Below are 12,270 nucleotides of genomic sequence, written 5' to 3' on the forward strand. Positions count from 1 at the left end.
AGGTGCCCCTGGCCTCGCCTGGCTTCTCCAGCCAGAGGACCAGTCCTGGACGGGGAGGGGGAGGACAAGAGCAGGTGAACAGACCCCAGAAACCGGCTCCCTGACCCTGGCCATAATGCAGAGCTGCCTGGCGCACCTCAAACCACTCCCTGGCCCTCTGGTGGGCATGCCGGGGTGCAGACCCCTCGCCCTGCTGGCACCTCCGTGGCACGTGCGGGAGGGGCAGGAGCCCGGACCAGGAACCGCTGTGGTGAGAGCCAAAGGCACTGGGACTGGCCGCCACAGACCTTTGGACACCGCAGTGGGGTGGGGTGGGCGGGCGCTTGTGTGCCCGGGGCCCCGTGGCGGGGGGGCTAGGGGAGAGGAGCAGGTGACGTCATCCGGGGACCGGGGGCCCCTAGGGGCGGTGGCGAGAGCCCGGCCTCGTGACCCGTCCGCGCCAATGGCCCTGCGGTCTCCCGGACGACGCGGAGGGGTCCGCGCTGCATCGCCGCCGCGCCCCCGCCCCGTGTCCGCACTGCAGAGAGCCGAGGCGAGCAGGCGCCGGCGCACTGGCCCACGTGCTGCGCGAGCGAGGGAGAGCCACAGTCTGAGCAAACGCCCGCGCTGGGAGCCAGGGGCGCCCGACACCCCCCCGCCCCGCGCCTTCGCCGCCGCCGCCGCGCATAGCCCCTGGAGAGCCCTGTGGGGACCCTGACCAGAAGGGACCTTGCCCTGGGAGAAGGTATCAGACCCACCTGGGGAGGGAGAAGCTGGGCCCCGGGAGACTCCGCCGCCCCTCGCCTGTCCGCCCGAACAGAACTGAAGCAGCCTGCAAGGCAGGGGTCCAGGGTCCTGGGGCTGCGCGGGGAGGGGGCTGAGGCCCGCAGAGACCCCACGGGTGTAGGGGGTGGCTGGGCAGGGGCGGGGCCTGGCTGCAGAGGCGCCGCTAGGGGAGGAGGGCGACTGGGGGTGGGGATGGGCGTGCGGAGAGGTGGGCATTAACCTCGCTCTCGCCCTGCTCGCATTCACAGGCTGTGGAGACCTGAGCCTTCTGCCATCACCCTAGGAATTGATCCAGATATGTGCCTCCCGCCCTGATCACTCCCCCCAAATTAGTATCCGCAGAGATTCGAGGACATGCCATTGACCCTGTTACAGGATTGGTGTCGGGGGGAGCACCTGAACACCCAGAGGTGCATGCTCATCCTGGGGATCCCCGAGGACTGTGGAGAGGATGAGTTTGAGGAGACACTGCAGGAGGCTTGCAGGCACCTGGGCAGATACAGGGTGATTGGCAGGATGTTTAGGAGGGAGGAGAACGCCCAGGCGATTCTACTGGAGCTGGCACAAGATATCGACTATGCTTTGCTCCCAAGGGAAATACCAGGAAAGGGGGGCCCCTGGGAAGTGATTGTAAAACCCCGTAACTCAGATGGGGAGTTTCTCGACAGATTGAACCGCTTCTTAGAGGAGGAGAGGCGGACCGTGGCAGATATGAACCGAGTCCTCGGGTCGGACACCAATTGTTCGGCTCCAAGAGTGACTATATCACCAGAGTTCTGGACCTGGGCCCAGACTCTGGGGGCAGCAGTGCAGCCTCTGCTAGAACAAATGTTGTACCGAGAACTAAGAGTGTTTTCTGGGAACACCATATCCATCCCAGGTGCACTGGCCTTTGATGCCTGGCTTGAGCACACCACTGAGATGCTACAGATGTGGCAGGTGCCCGAGGGGGAAAAGAGGCGGAGGCTGATGGAATGCTTACGCGGCCCTGCTCTCCAGGTGGTCAGTGGGCTCCGGGCCAGCAATGCTTCCATAACTGTGGAGGAGTGCCTGGCTGCCTTGCAGCAGGTGTTCGGACCTGTGGAGAGCCATAAAATTGCCCAGGTGAAGTTGTGTAAGGCCTATCAGGAGGCAGGAGAGAAAGTATCTAGCTTTGTGTTACGTTTGGAACCCCTGCTCCAAAGAGCTGTAGAAAACAATGTGGTATCACGTAGAAACGTGAATCAGACTCGCCTGAAACGAGTCTTAAGTGGGGCCATCCTTCCTGACAAACTCCGAGACAAGCTTAAGTTGATGAAACAGCGAAGGAAGCCTCCTGGTTTCCTGGCCCTGGTGAAGCTCCTGCGTGAGGAGGAGGAATGGGAGGCCACTTTAGGTCCAGATAGGGAGAGCCTGGAGGGGCTGGAAGTAGCCCCAAGGCCACCTGCCAGGATCACTGGGGTTGGGGCAGTACCTCTCCCTGCCTCTGGCAACAGTTTTGATGCGAGGCCTTCCCAGGGCTACCGGCGCCGGAGGGGCAGAGGCCAACACCGAAGGGGTGGTGTGGCAAGGGCTGGCTCTCGAGGTTCAAGAAAACGGAAACGCCACACATTCTGCTATAGCTGTGGGGAAGACGGCCACATCAGGGTACAGTGCATCAACCCTTCCAACCTGCTCTTGGTAAAGCAGAAGAAACAGGCTGCAATTGAGTCGGGAAACGGGAACTGGGCTTGGGACAAGAGCCATCCCAAGTCCAAGGCCAAGTAGGCTCGGGAGAACAGGGCAACATTTCCTACCACAGGCCAAGGAGACAAAAGAGATATTGGAAGGAGGGGAAAGAGAAGCCCAGACAAATAGCAGATGAGTTGAGTGGGGCAGAGGGACAGGGCAGCCAGACCAAGGCCAAGCCTTCTCACTCTCTGCCAGCTGGAAGGGACTTCAACAACCAAGACCAACTGGCAACAGGCTCAGTGGGGGTGAGGTCTGGGTCCCGGAAGAGATGCTGGAGAGGAAAGCAGGGAGCCACTGCATCCAGCACATGGGATGCTTGGGCCTCAGATGGGAGCCCCAACGAAGCAGAAGCTGAAGAAGGTATGGCTGGGGGTTCTGTCCTGCTCATCCGGCCACCCCTAAATACCCACCCTGTGGACTTTGAGCTGAACATGCCCACTGGCCCCCAGGCCACGTGGGACCTGGAGGACCCTACTTGGGGCCTGCCCCTGCCAGAAGGTGCCAGGGCTGGAGAGGAAGAGCTGGGGGGGAGCAGAAGTAAAGCCCTGCAGGGGAGGCCACAGGGTCCATCCTGTCTTCAGGATCATCTACACTGCACTAGGGGAGCCCCAGGAAGGCAGCACACTGGAGGCCCTGTGCCAGTGAGGACAGGAGATCCTAAGGCCCTGGGAGCCCAGTGCCAGCCAGAGATTGTACAGGCGAGGAGACCAAAGATTGATGAGAAGACCCCCAACAGGGGTACTGGGTACCCAGCAGGCCATTGCCCTAACAGCTGGCTTGGACCAGGGTGGCTGTGAAGGGAAGTCTTTGTTGCAAAGGAGGAGGAGGAAAAGGGAGGACTTGGTGGGGTTTTGTTTCTTCTGCTTGTTTCTGTACAGGGCCACCAGACTCCTGGAGAGATCAGGCAAGGAGAACCTGTGGCTGCCATGGCCAAAGCAACTCAACAGATGCCGATGCCAAGGCCAGCGCCAACCCTGCCACCTCGGGGAATCCAGCCTGGAGGCAGCCCCTAAGCAGCCAGCTGTGGCCTGGGTGGAGGCACCTGAAGACATCTATCCCAAACTCCTCTGGCCCTGAGCTGGGAGATGACGGGGGAAAGAAGCCCTCTCAAGGGTGCCAGCTGCCTGGGTCTCCCAAGAGGGGTCCTCCAACTTGCTGTTCCCGGGACAGGCTGCCCCCATTCCAGGGAGTTCACCTTCACCTGTGTAGGCCTCGTAGTGACCCACACATCCAGCAGACGCCCACCCACCGCTAGCCGTTGTTCCTGCACAAAGTAGTGTGCTGTGCGCCCACCCAGGCGGCCGCCTCTGGGCCCAGGGCACATGCTGTGAGCTTCCTGTGAGCCCAGGCTCTGCTCCCTGCTGTCCCGCGTCATGAGCACCACCTCTGCTTTCCCTGTGTAGATCTAGGCTAGTGACTGCTTGTTCTCGTGGAGCTGTGTGTGTGCTTCTCTGAACAGCTCCTCCCCGGAGGCCCCCAGCACAGTCCCAGGAGATGGTGGGAAAGAGGCGCCAGGGTACGGCGGACACTCACCCTGTGAGCACGATGGTGACTGTGACTGTGGGAGGAAGAACTGGACCCAGGATGGAGCAGGGCTGCCCTGCCTGAGGCTCCTGAGGAGCTTTGTGCTTTGGTGTTCCACCCCTGTTGTTACTCGTGACTTAGTTTCCTCGACCTGCTGGGGTGTTCCCTGCTGTGTTTTCCAGTGTCCTGTGACTGTCTTGTGAGGGCCACAGGGCAGGGCCCTGCCCCAGCGGATGGGCTTGGGAGGGGGCTTCCTAAAGCCAGTGGACACTGTCAGAGTCCACCGTCCAGGCAAGAGGCAGACCCCGGGGCCCTCAGGAAGGAGGGAGCTGGCAGCGGGGGCTGCAGCGGGAGTAGGGGCAGATGAGGCATCTTGCCAGGAACCCCAGGAGGAGGGGGCCCGGGACCTGTTTGGGACCTGTGTCCTATGGTGACCGTTTGCAGTTTTTCTCTGTGTTGTGATTCCCTTCTCTTCAATGTTTCAGTACATGTTTCTCTTCAATAAATTTCATTCAGTGTTCCAGCTGGCCTCACCTCTGCTGTGGGAAACTGGGGATGAGGTTGGCTGGGGATGGGGTTGGGGTGGAGTGAGGGCCACAGTGGCTTTGTTAACACTGGTGTATACTTGGGGCTCGGTCTACAAGTCATTGTAGAATGGCCTATCTGCACATGTTGGTCATGAGCTAGGGTTTGCGGCCCACGGACCCAGGCAAAGAAACCCAGCTGAGCAGGCTGGATAGTCCCAGTAGACAGGACACTGGTAGGCCCAGGCAGTGGCTGGTTGGGTCCTCAGAGCACTAGTTGAGCTTCTCAGAAATGAATAACACATTTAAGGAAGGGCGAGGGACAGCAGGCTGAACCAGTGGCCCCAGGATCCTTGTATCACTATTGGGGGCTCAGGGCTTCCACACCTGGAGCATCAAAACCAGGCCCATCTCTGTGAGTGTGTGTGAGATGGTGAATATGTGTGAGTATGTGTACTAGTGATTGTGTGAGAGTGAGTGTAGAAGAGTGAGTTTGTGTGTGTCATGTGTCAGCGAATGTGTGAATATGTGAGTGTGTGAGATGGTGTGTGAATGTTAATGTGTGTGTTTTTGAGTGTGAGTACGCATCAGTTTTTGTGTGTGAGTGAATGTGTATCAGTGCTCAAATGTATGTTTATGTGTTTAGCGTGTATGTGTGTTAGTAAAAGTATATGAATATGTGAGAGTGAGATGGTGTGTGAATGTATGATAGTGAAGGTGTGGGTGACTGTTGAGTGTGTATATGAATGAATATCTGTTTCAGAGTGTGTTAATGTTTATGAGTATGTGCGTATGTGTGAATGTGTGGAATGGGTGAGTGTACATGTGAGTATGTGTGTTAGCGTGTATGAGAGTTTATGAGAGGGTGTGTGAATTTTCGTGTGAGTGCAAGTGTTGGGTGATTGATTTTTTTTTTTTTTTATTTCTTTAAGGGATCAAGAGAGTTGGAAAGAAGGCAGAGAGAGGTAGAAGTTGCTTTGCCACAAAACAGCAGTGAGACTTTTGTTGCCTCTAGGCTGATGGGCCCCAGAGCTGGGCCTACTATCTGATCATCCATTTCTGACCCCTGGCACATTCCTATTTTTAAGGTTCACATGGCTTCCTGGCCTTTTGACTAAGATCAAGTGCAGTATTTTTAAGGTCCCTAATCTTAAAATAGATATGTGTTACGGTTATTCTGTGATTAAAGCTGATAGAAACATCCTCGTATGAATCTCTGTGGACTTTTGTTTTCCTTTCTCCCGAGTACAGACCTAGGAATGGAATGGCTGGGCCACAGTGTAGTGGTATATTTAACTTTATAAGAAACTTCACACAGATTTCCAAAGCTGTTGTGACAACTTATATTCCAATAAGCAGTGTCGGTTTCTTAGGGTACTCCAAAAAATCTTGTATTGCCAACTTTAAATTTTTAGCCATTCTGTTGGGTGACTCATTGTGGTATCTCACCGTGGCATTAGTTTGCATTTCTGTGATGACTAATAATATTAAGCACTTTTTTGTGTGCTTATTAGCTATCTCTCTTCCTTAGTGAAGTGCCTGTTCAAGTCCCGTGCCTAGTTTTTACCTGGCTTTATTATTATTATTTTATTAGAGTTGTGCAAGTTGTTAAAGTACTCTGGATAGAAGTACTTTGATATATGTGCTGGGAGCACTTTTTACCAGTTGTGTCTTTCTTATGCATATTCTTAATGGTGTCTGTTCATAAGCAGATGGGTTTAATCATAATGAAGTCCATTGCATCATTTGTTTCTTTTTACAATGACCACTTCCTGGGTCCTGCCTAGATATCTTTCATTGGCCCACATTTGCAAACATATTGATCTGTTTTCCTCTAGAACCTCTGCAGTTGTAGCTTTTGCATTTAGGTCTTAGAATGTACCTATATTAGCTGGGTGCAGTGGCTCACACCTGTAATCCCATCACTTTGGGAGGCCAAGGCAGGAGGATTGCCTGAGCCTAGGAGTTTGAGACCAGCCTTAGCCTCAAAAAACAAACAAACACACAAACAAAAACAAACAAAAAACCCCCCAAAATTAGCTGGGTGTGGTGGTGCATGCCTATTATCCCAGCTACTAGGGAGGCTGAGGTGGGAGGATCTCTTGAGCCCAGGAGATTGAGCCTGTGCTCTAGCCTGAGTGACAGAGCCAGCTCCTGTCTCAAAAAAAAAAAAAGTACCCAGATTAGTTTTTGGTGTGGGGTCAAGATTCATTTGAAAAGACTTTCCTTTTGACATTGATTTTATTTATAGTGTTGGTCAAAATATGTTTGACTTTGTACCTGTGGGTCTATCACAGGGCTCCTCTCTTCTACATGTTTCACTTCTAAAGTTTCCATTTGATTCTCCATTATAGGTGTCATTTTTCTGTTGAGATCCTTCCTTAATCATTTCTTCATTATTTTCATGTTTCTCTTTCAATTCTGGAACAATACATTTACTTCTAATAGCTGTCTTTAAGTTCTCATCTGCTCATCCCATTGTCCTTACTATTTCTGGGCCTATTGAAACATTTTCTCCTTGGTGTGGATCACATTTTTCTCCTTCCCATGTCTAGAAGTTTTCGTGTAAAAGCTGGATATTTTAGGTTAGGATGTAAAATACCTTGGTCTTGTTGTTTCCATTAATTCTGTGTTGAGTTGTTCCAGGCAGTTTGTTTACTTACAGACCAGCATAAGCCTTTGAAGCCTTGTTTTTAAACTTTTTAAATGTGGGTTCTCATTCTACCTTAGACTTGCTCCTGAGGTGTGGCATTTCTGGGCTCTGTACTGAATGCCCAGCTATTTCAGTGTGGTCTCTCCACTGTGGCTGATGGGAAATTGAACATCTCTGAACACTGTGTGAGCTTTGACAATTGTCCAGCTCACAGCTTTAGAGGTGTTCTGTGCTCAACCTTGTTGTGTCTCTGAGCAGAGCTTAGTATGCAGCCAAAGACTCAGTGGGAACTTTGTGAGGTTCTCTGGAGCTCTGTCTTTGCTCATTTCCCTTCTCTTCTGTACAGTGACTGCAAATTCTAGAAACCCCAGTGCATTCAATTTCACAACTCAGTAAGAATGACACATGCTGTTTGGATTCTTCCTTTGCTTTGCCATAGACTGTAAAGTGCATCTAAGCCAATATCTGGGATGATCTTTGACCCTACATCATTTGTTTCCCTTCTCTCAAAACTTGCAGTCCTGGTGAGCTCCCCACAGCCAAGGCACTCACTCTTTGGTGAATGGGGTTGAACGATCAGTAGATATTAGGAGGCGGTAGTGAAAGTTACTGTGGCTGGGTCCCAGGGTGATGGATGGAGAGGCAAGAAGACAGTAGCTCCATAGGGAGGTCAGACAGGGCCACGAAGGGTCTGTAGTGCTAAGTACTTTGCTAACGACTGTGGACTTCTGCCCTAGAAGTGCAGCAAGGCACCTGGGTCTTCAGGGAATGACCACTGCCCTGAGATTTGTGAAGGACAGGAATGACCTGCTCCTGTCTGTGAACTAGAAAAGTCAGCGAGGAAGCAGTGTTAGGGATAGCTCGGAGGGGGCATTTGTATACACCAGAGGTGGCTACAGAGGTTGAGGTGTTGGCTAAATCCAGGGACTACTGAGTGCTCTCATCTGCTGAGGTTGGAGAGACACCAGAGTCAGGAGACAAGGAGATTTCTGTTGGACAGGGTCTCTTTCCAGTCTTTAGCCACACTTCCCCATGGGAAATTGCAGTTTTGACTGATCATCAAAAAGTCCCTAGAGGTGGCTCTTGTCAGCTAGCACTACTCACCTTCTTCCCGTCCCTCCATCCAAAACTCCAGGCCATTGGGTCACATTATGTCACAAGAGGGAGGGCTTGGGATCTTCCGGAGGCCATGTGCTGCTGGCTGCCTTCTCTTCTCTGAGCTGACACCCTTAAAAGCCTTATTTCTACCAGAAAGTGTGTTATGTCCTCAAGGAGGCACAGTTCAGCCCATCTCAGTATGATGGTTAATACTGTCAACTTGATAGGATTGAAGGATACGAAGTATTGTTCCTGGGTGTGTCTGTGAAGGTGTTGCCAAAAGAGATTAACATTTGAGTTAGTGGGCTGGGAAAGGCAGACCCACCCTTAAACTGGGTGGGCACAATCTAATCAGCTGCCATCGAGTTTAGAATATAAGCAGCCAGAAAAAAGTGAAAAGAGACACTGACCTAGCGCCCCAGGCTGCATCTTTCTCCCATGTTGGATGCTTCCTGCCCTCGAACACTGGATTCCAAGTTCTCATGTTTGAGACTCAGACAGGCTCTCTTTGCTCCTCAAGCTTACAGACAGCCTATCACAGACCTTGTGATCATGTAAGTTAATATTTAATAAACTCCCATATGTGTGTGTATGTGTGTGTATATGTATATATCCCATTAGTTCTATCCCTTTAGAGAACATTGATATGCTCAGCTCCAACAGACCTTCACAGCGTAGGCCCATGCCAAGCAAGGCAACTTGCTTGCTGTGAGCTATGACTGTTTCTCAAACAAGTATCCTATCGGATTGCTCCTAAAGTCTTGCCTACAGGGAAAATTTATTGTGGCATCCCCCAGGGAACTTGATCACTGCCCAGTCCTCACAAACTCATGATCTGAGAAACTCATAGGCATCTTTTTCTGTGGCTAACTAGACCAACGAGGAAACTACCTTCCACAGAACCAACCAAAGGACACAGATGAACGGCCTAACCTTCACAGAGCAATTTGGAAGCAGGCAACAGAAAAACACAGCACAGAACACTTATGGGGCCAACTTCAGCCAAACCATGATATTTCCTTGACAACCATGGTTCCAAAATTCACTCTGATATGTGATATGAGACACCATTCAACCCACAGAGCACCTGGGAAGCCAGGACCCTGGAGTCCCCCAGGAGAGGACAGGGACACGAGTCCCTGGAACCAGGGTGCAGCCATCTGCAGGCTTCTCTCCTGGAAACCGTGGCCCTGCCCATGAATGGTGGTTGACTGCTGAATCACCATCCAAACTCCAAAGTCAAAGTGAGGAGGCCTGGCAGGCTCGAGGGCAGAATGAGCAGGAGCAGGGGCCTCTGACAGGAATCCCTGGACTCCTGGAAGAAAGGGCCAGTCATGCCCAGATGACACTGCCTCCTTGGGAGGAGAGTGAGTGTGCCCCATGGGTTGGGAGAGCCAGTGGCACACACGGAAAGGAAGGGAGCTGGAAGGGAGCTGTGGGAGGAAAGATGGTGATGGCATCTAGCTGCAGGCAAGCTCACTGGGAGCAAGCACGGGGCTGAGCTTACTATGAAGGCCATTTCAATCCCGAACCTAGGCAGAGAGGACTGACCACCAATGCAGTTGTGCCCCAAGCCCCATGGCACCACCCAGCCCACTGCCACCAGCCTCCACCCCCAACACCCGACCCATGCTCCTCCAGAGGGACTTCAACGAGTTGAAGTCTGTACCACAGGCAAACAGCTGTGTCAAGGACCAACAGAGAACAAGCTCACACTTATTCAGCCCAGCAGGACCCTGAGTCTGGGAAGCATGGCGTGCCACATCGGGCTGTCCCTCAGAAAACCCTGCTAGCTGGGAAGGAGCCACCTGCACCTGTGAGGCTGCAGAGGGCAGGCTAGGGGCAGGGCAGGCTGTGTGTGCGTGCGCGTGCGTGTGTGTGCATGCATGTGTGTGTGTGTGTGTGTGTATGTGCTTCGGTGTGTGGGGGGTGGGGCACAGTCAGACAAAAGCTGAGGAAGTACTGCTCCCCCTGCCCCAGGTGGGGGCAGCCAGTCAGGGAACGGCAGGGTCATATGGCAGGAGGCAGGTGCTAGCCTGGCCGCCCAAGGGCCTGTTGTGGGCTCTGGGCAGGGCAGAGAGCCGTGGGGAGCAGAATCAAAGAGGGCATTGGGGAAAGGAGGCTTCTGAGCAGTCAGAGCCCACCGCCACCGGTGGGGAGCTGGCCCGAAGCCACAGATTGGGAAGCTTTGGCCCTGCCTGAGATAGGACAGTAGAGAGGAGCCCCAGGCTGTCCCTGGAGGACACAGGAGGGCTTCCGTTGGTTGTGCACAGTCTGGGCCCTCGGACATTGTGGTGCACAGCAAAGAAGCCCTTTCTGGTTCGGGAGCAGACAATGCTCCCACTCAACCTGTGGAGGTTCTAAGGGACACGTCCGCGGTCAGCCGGCTGGGAGGCAGCCAGGTGGGGAGAAACACACAAGGAGACCTCCTCTGCATCCAGGTCTGTGTTGGAGGCACTCAGCAAGGCTGGCTGTCCTTGGGACTTGGTTCTCAAGACCAGTACTACAGCAGGTGCTCTATGGAGGCGTCTGGCCACCAAGCAACCCAGAGCCTTCTATGAATCTTGATTGCAGCATCTCCAGTCAAGTGCCACCTCACAGTGCGGTGCTTGTGAGATGCAGTGCTTGTGAGTGCAGTGTGTGTTTATCCCTTCAGGTGTCCAACATCTGCTGGGCATGCTGGCTCTGTGTAGTGCCTGCTGCTGGCAATCAGGGGGACCAAGCAAAAAAGGTGGAAGACTCTGGGAGCCAAACCAAGCAGGGGCCACCTGTACAATTCCTTTACCTTTACCAGGGAGTCTGCCTGAGCCCCCACCAGATGCTGAACCTACTGGTGCCTTGATCATGGGCTTCCCAGCCTCCGGAATTGGGAACAAGAAATTTCTGTTCTTTGTAAGTTTCCCAGTCTCCAGTGCCTTGACTTTGAGCTTCCCAGCCCCCAGAATTGGGAGCAATACATTTCTGTTCTTTGCAAGTTACCCAGTCTCAGGTATCTTGCTACAGCAGTACAAATGGGCTAGACACACTGGCAAGTCCACCTCACCTTCTGGGGCTCTAGCTNAGGAGGAGGAGGGGAGGGAGAGGAGGAGGAGGGGGAGGAGGAAGAGGAAGAGCAGGAGGAAGCTGCTGCCACAGAAGGTTCTTGGAGCCGATGGCTCACACAGAGGAAGGAGGGATGGCAAAGGCCGAAGGTGGGAACGAGCCCTGTGCTGCGGGGTCAGCTGAACAGGCCAGATTGGCAGGAGTGTGGTGAGAGGAGCTGGGGGCATGGCGACACGGGGTGGATTTTGGGGAGGGAAGGAGAGCATCAGAGGAAGCCAGATCCCCAGGAGTGGCGTCAGGGTGCTCTTGACCAGGATGGGGGCTTTGAGATTACTCTAAGGAGATGGGGTGCCACAGGGAGGAGCAGGGTCTGGTGGTGTTGCAAAAAGATCACCCTGGCTGCTGAGGGGGTATTGGTGGAGCAGGGAGGAAGCAGAGTGGAGGCGGGAAGAACAGGAGACAGGGAGGACCAAGGACCACGGAGATGAGAAGGGTAGCAGTCTTGGACCAGAGTCAACAAAATCCAATAATGGGTTAGATTTGGGAGTGAGGAACAAAGGAGAGGGGAGAGAATCCTGGCTGCTTTGTTTGAGTCACCAGGTAGAAGGCAGAGCCCTTTGCACTGAGGGGGAAGCCTGGGGACAGTGGACGTGAAGGGGATGAAGCCCTCCGGTTTGAACACATCTGAGCTCTGAAATGTCCGCGGGGCATCCACATGGGCAGATGGATGAGTACGTGTGGAGCTTGGAAGACAGGTCATGTCCAGAGACAGAGCATTCATCGGAGGTTGAGGCTAGGAGCCCACCCCCACCACGCTTAGACCCAGCAAAGTAGGAGGAGGAGGAGGAAGGTCCAAGGGCAGAGAGGCAGGTAGAGAGGGAGGAGGTCAGCCCAAAAGTGGGGTGGGGGAGAGGAAGAAGTTGAGAAAGGAAATGGTTTTGAGAAGGAAGGAGA

The 12,270-nt window shown here is 53.7% G+C and overlaps 1 protein-coding gene across 2 annotated transcripts; it reads left to right on the plus strand.

The window, feature by feature from the left end:
* The first annotated feature begins 469 nt into the window (after positions 1-469).
* Positions 470-4,527, plus strand: PNMA3 (PNMA family member 3). 2 transcript variants are annotated; one of them, XR_001889423.1, is made up of 3 exons: positions 470-724; positions 1,014-2,835; positions 3,354-4,522. XR_001889423.1 is itself a non-coding variant. In XM_017893316.1 (2 exons), the coding sequence occupies exon 2, from the start codon at positions 1,120-1,122 to the stop codon at positions 2,509-2,511; it is 1,392 nt and encodes a 463-aa protein (XP_017748805.1). In that variant the 5' UTR covers positions 470-724; positions 1,014-1,119; the 3' UTR covers positions 2,512-4,527. The 2 variants fall into 2 exon arrangements, 1 of the variants encoding a protein (XP_017748805.1); XM_017893316.1 differs by having other exon boundaries at positions 1,014-4,527.
* Positions 4,528-12,270: the final 7,743 nt, after the last annotated feature.

The sequence above is a fragment of the Rhinopithecus bieti genome, unplaced genomic scaffold (genome assembly GCF_001698545.2).
Source record: "Rhinopithecus bieti isolate Rb0 unplaced genomic scaffold, ASM169854v2 scaffold_24220, whole genome shotgun sequence".
In the NCBI taxonomy this organism is placed as follows: Eukaryota; Metazoa; Chordata; class Mammalia; order Primates; family Cercopithecidae; genus Rhinopithecus; species Rhinopithecus bieti.

Excerpts from the sequence above, each read along its gene's own strand:
- PNMA3 (XM_017893316.1), top strand. The coding sequence starts at position 1,120 with ATGCCATTGACCCTGTTACAGGATTGGTGTCGGGGGGAGCACCTGAAC.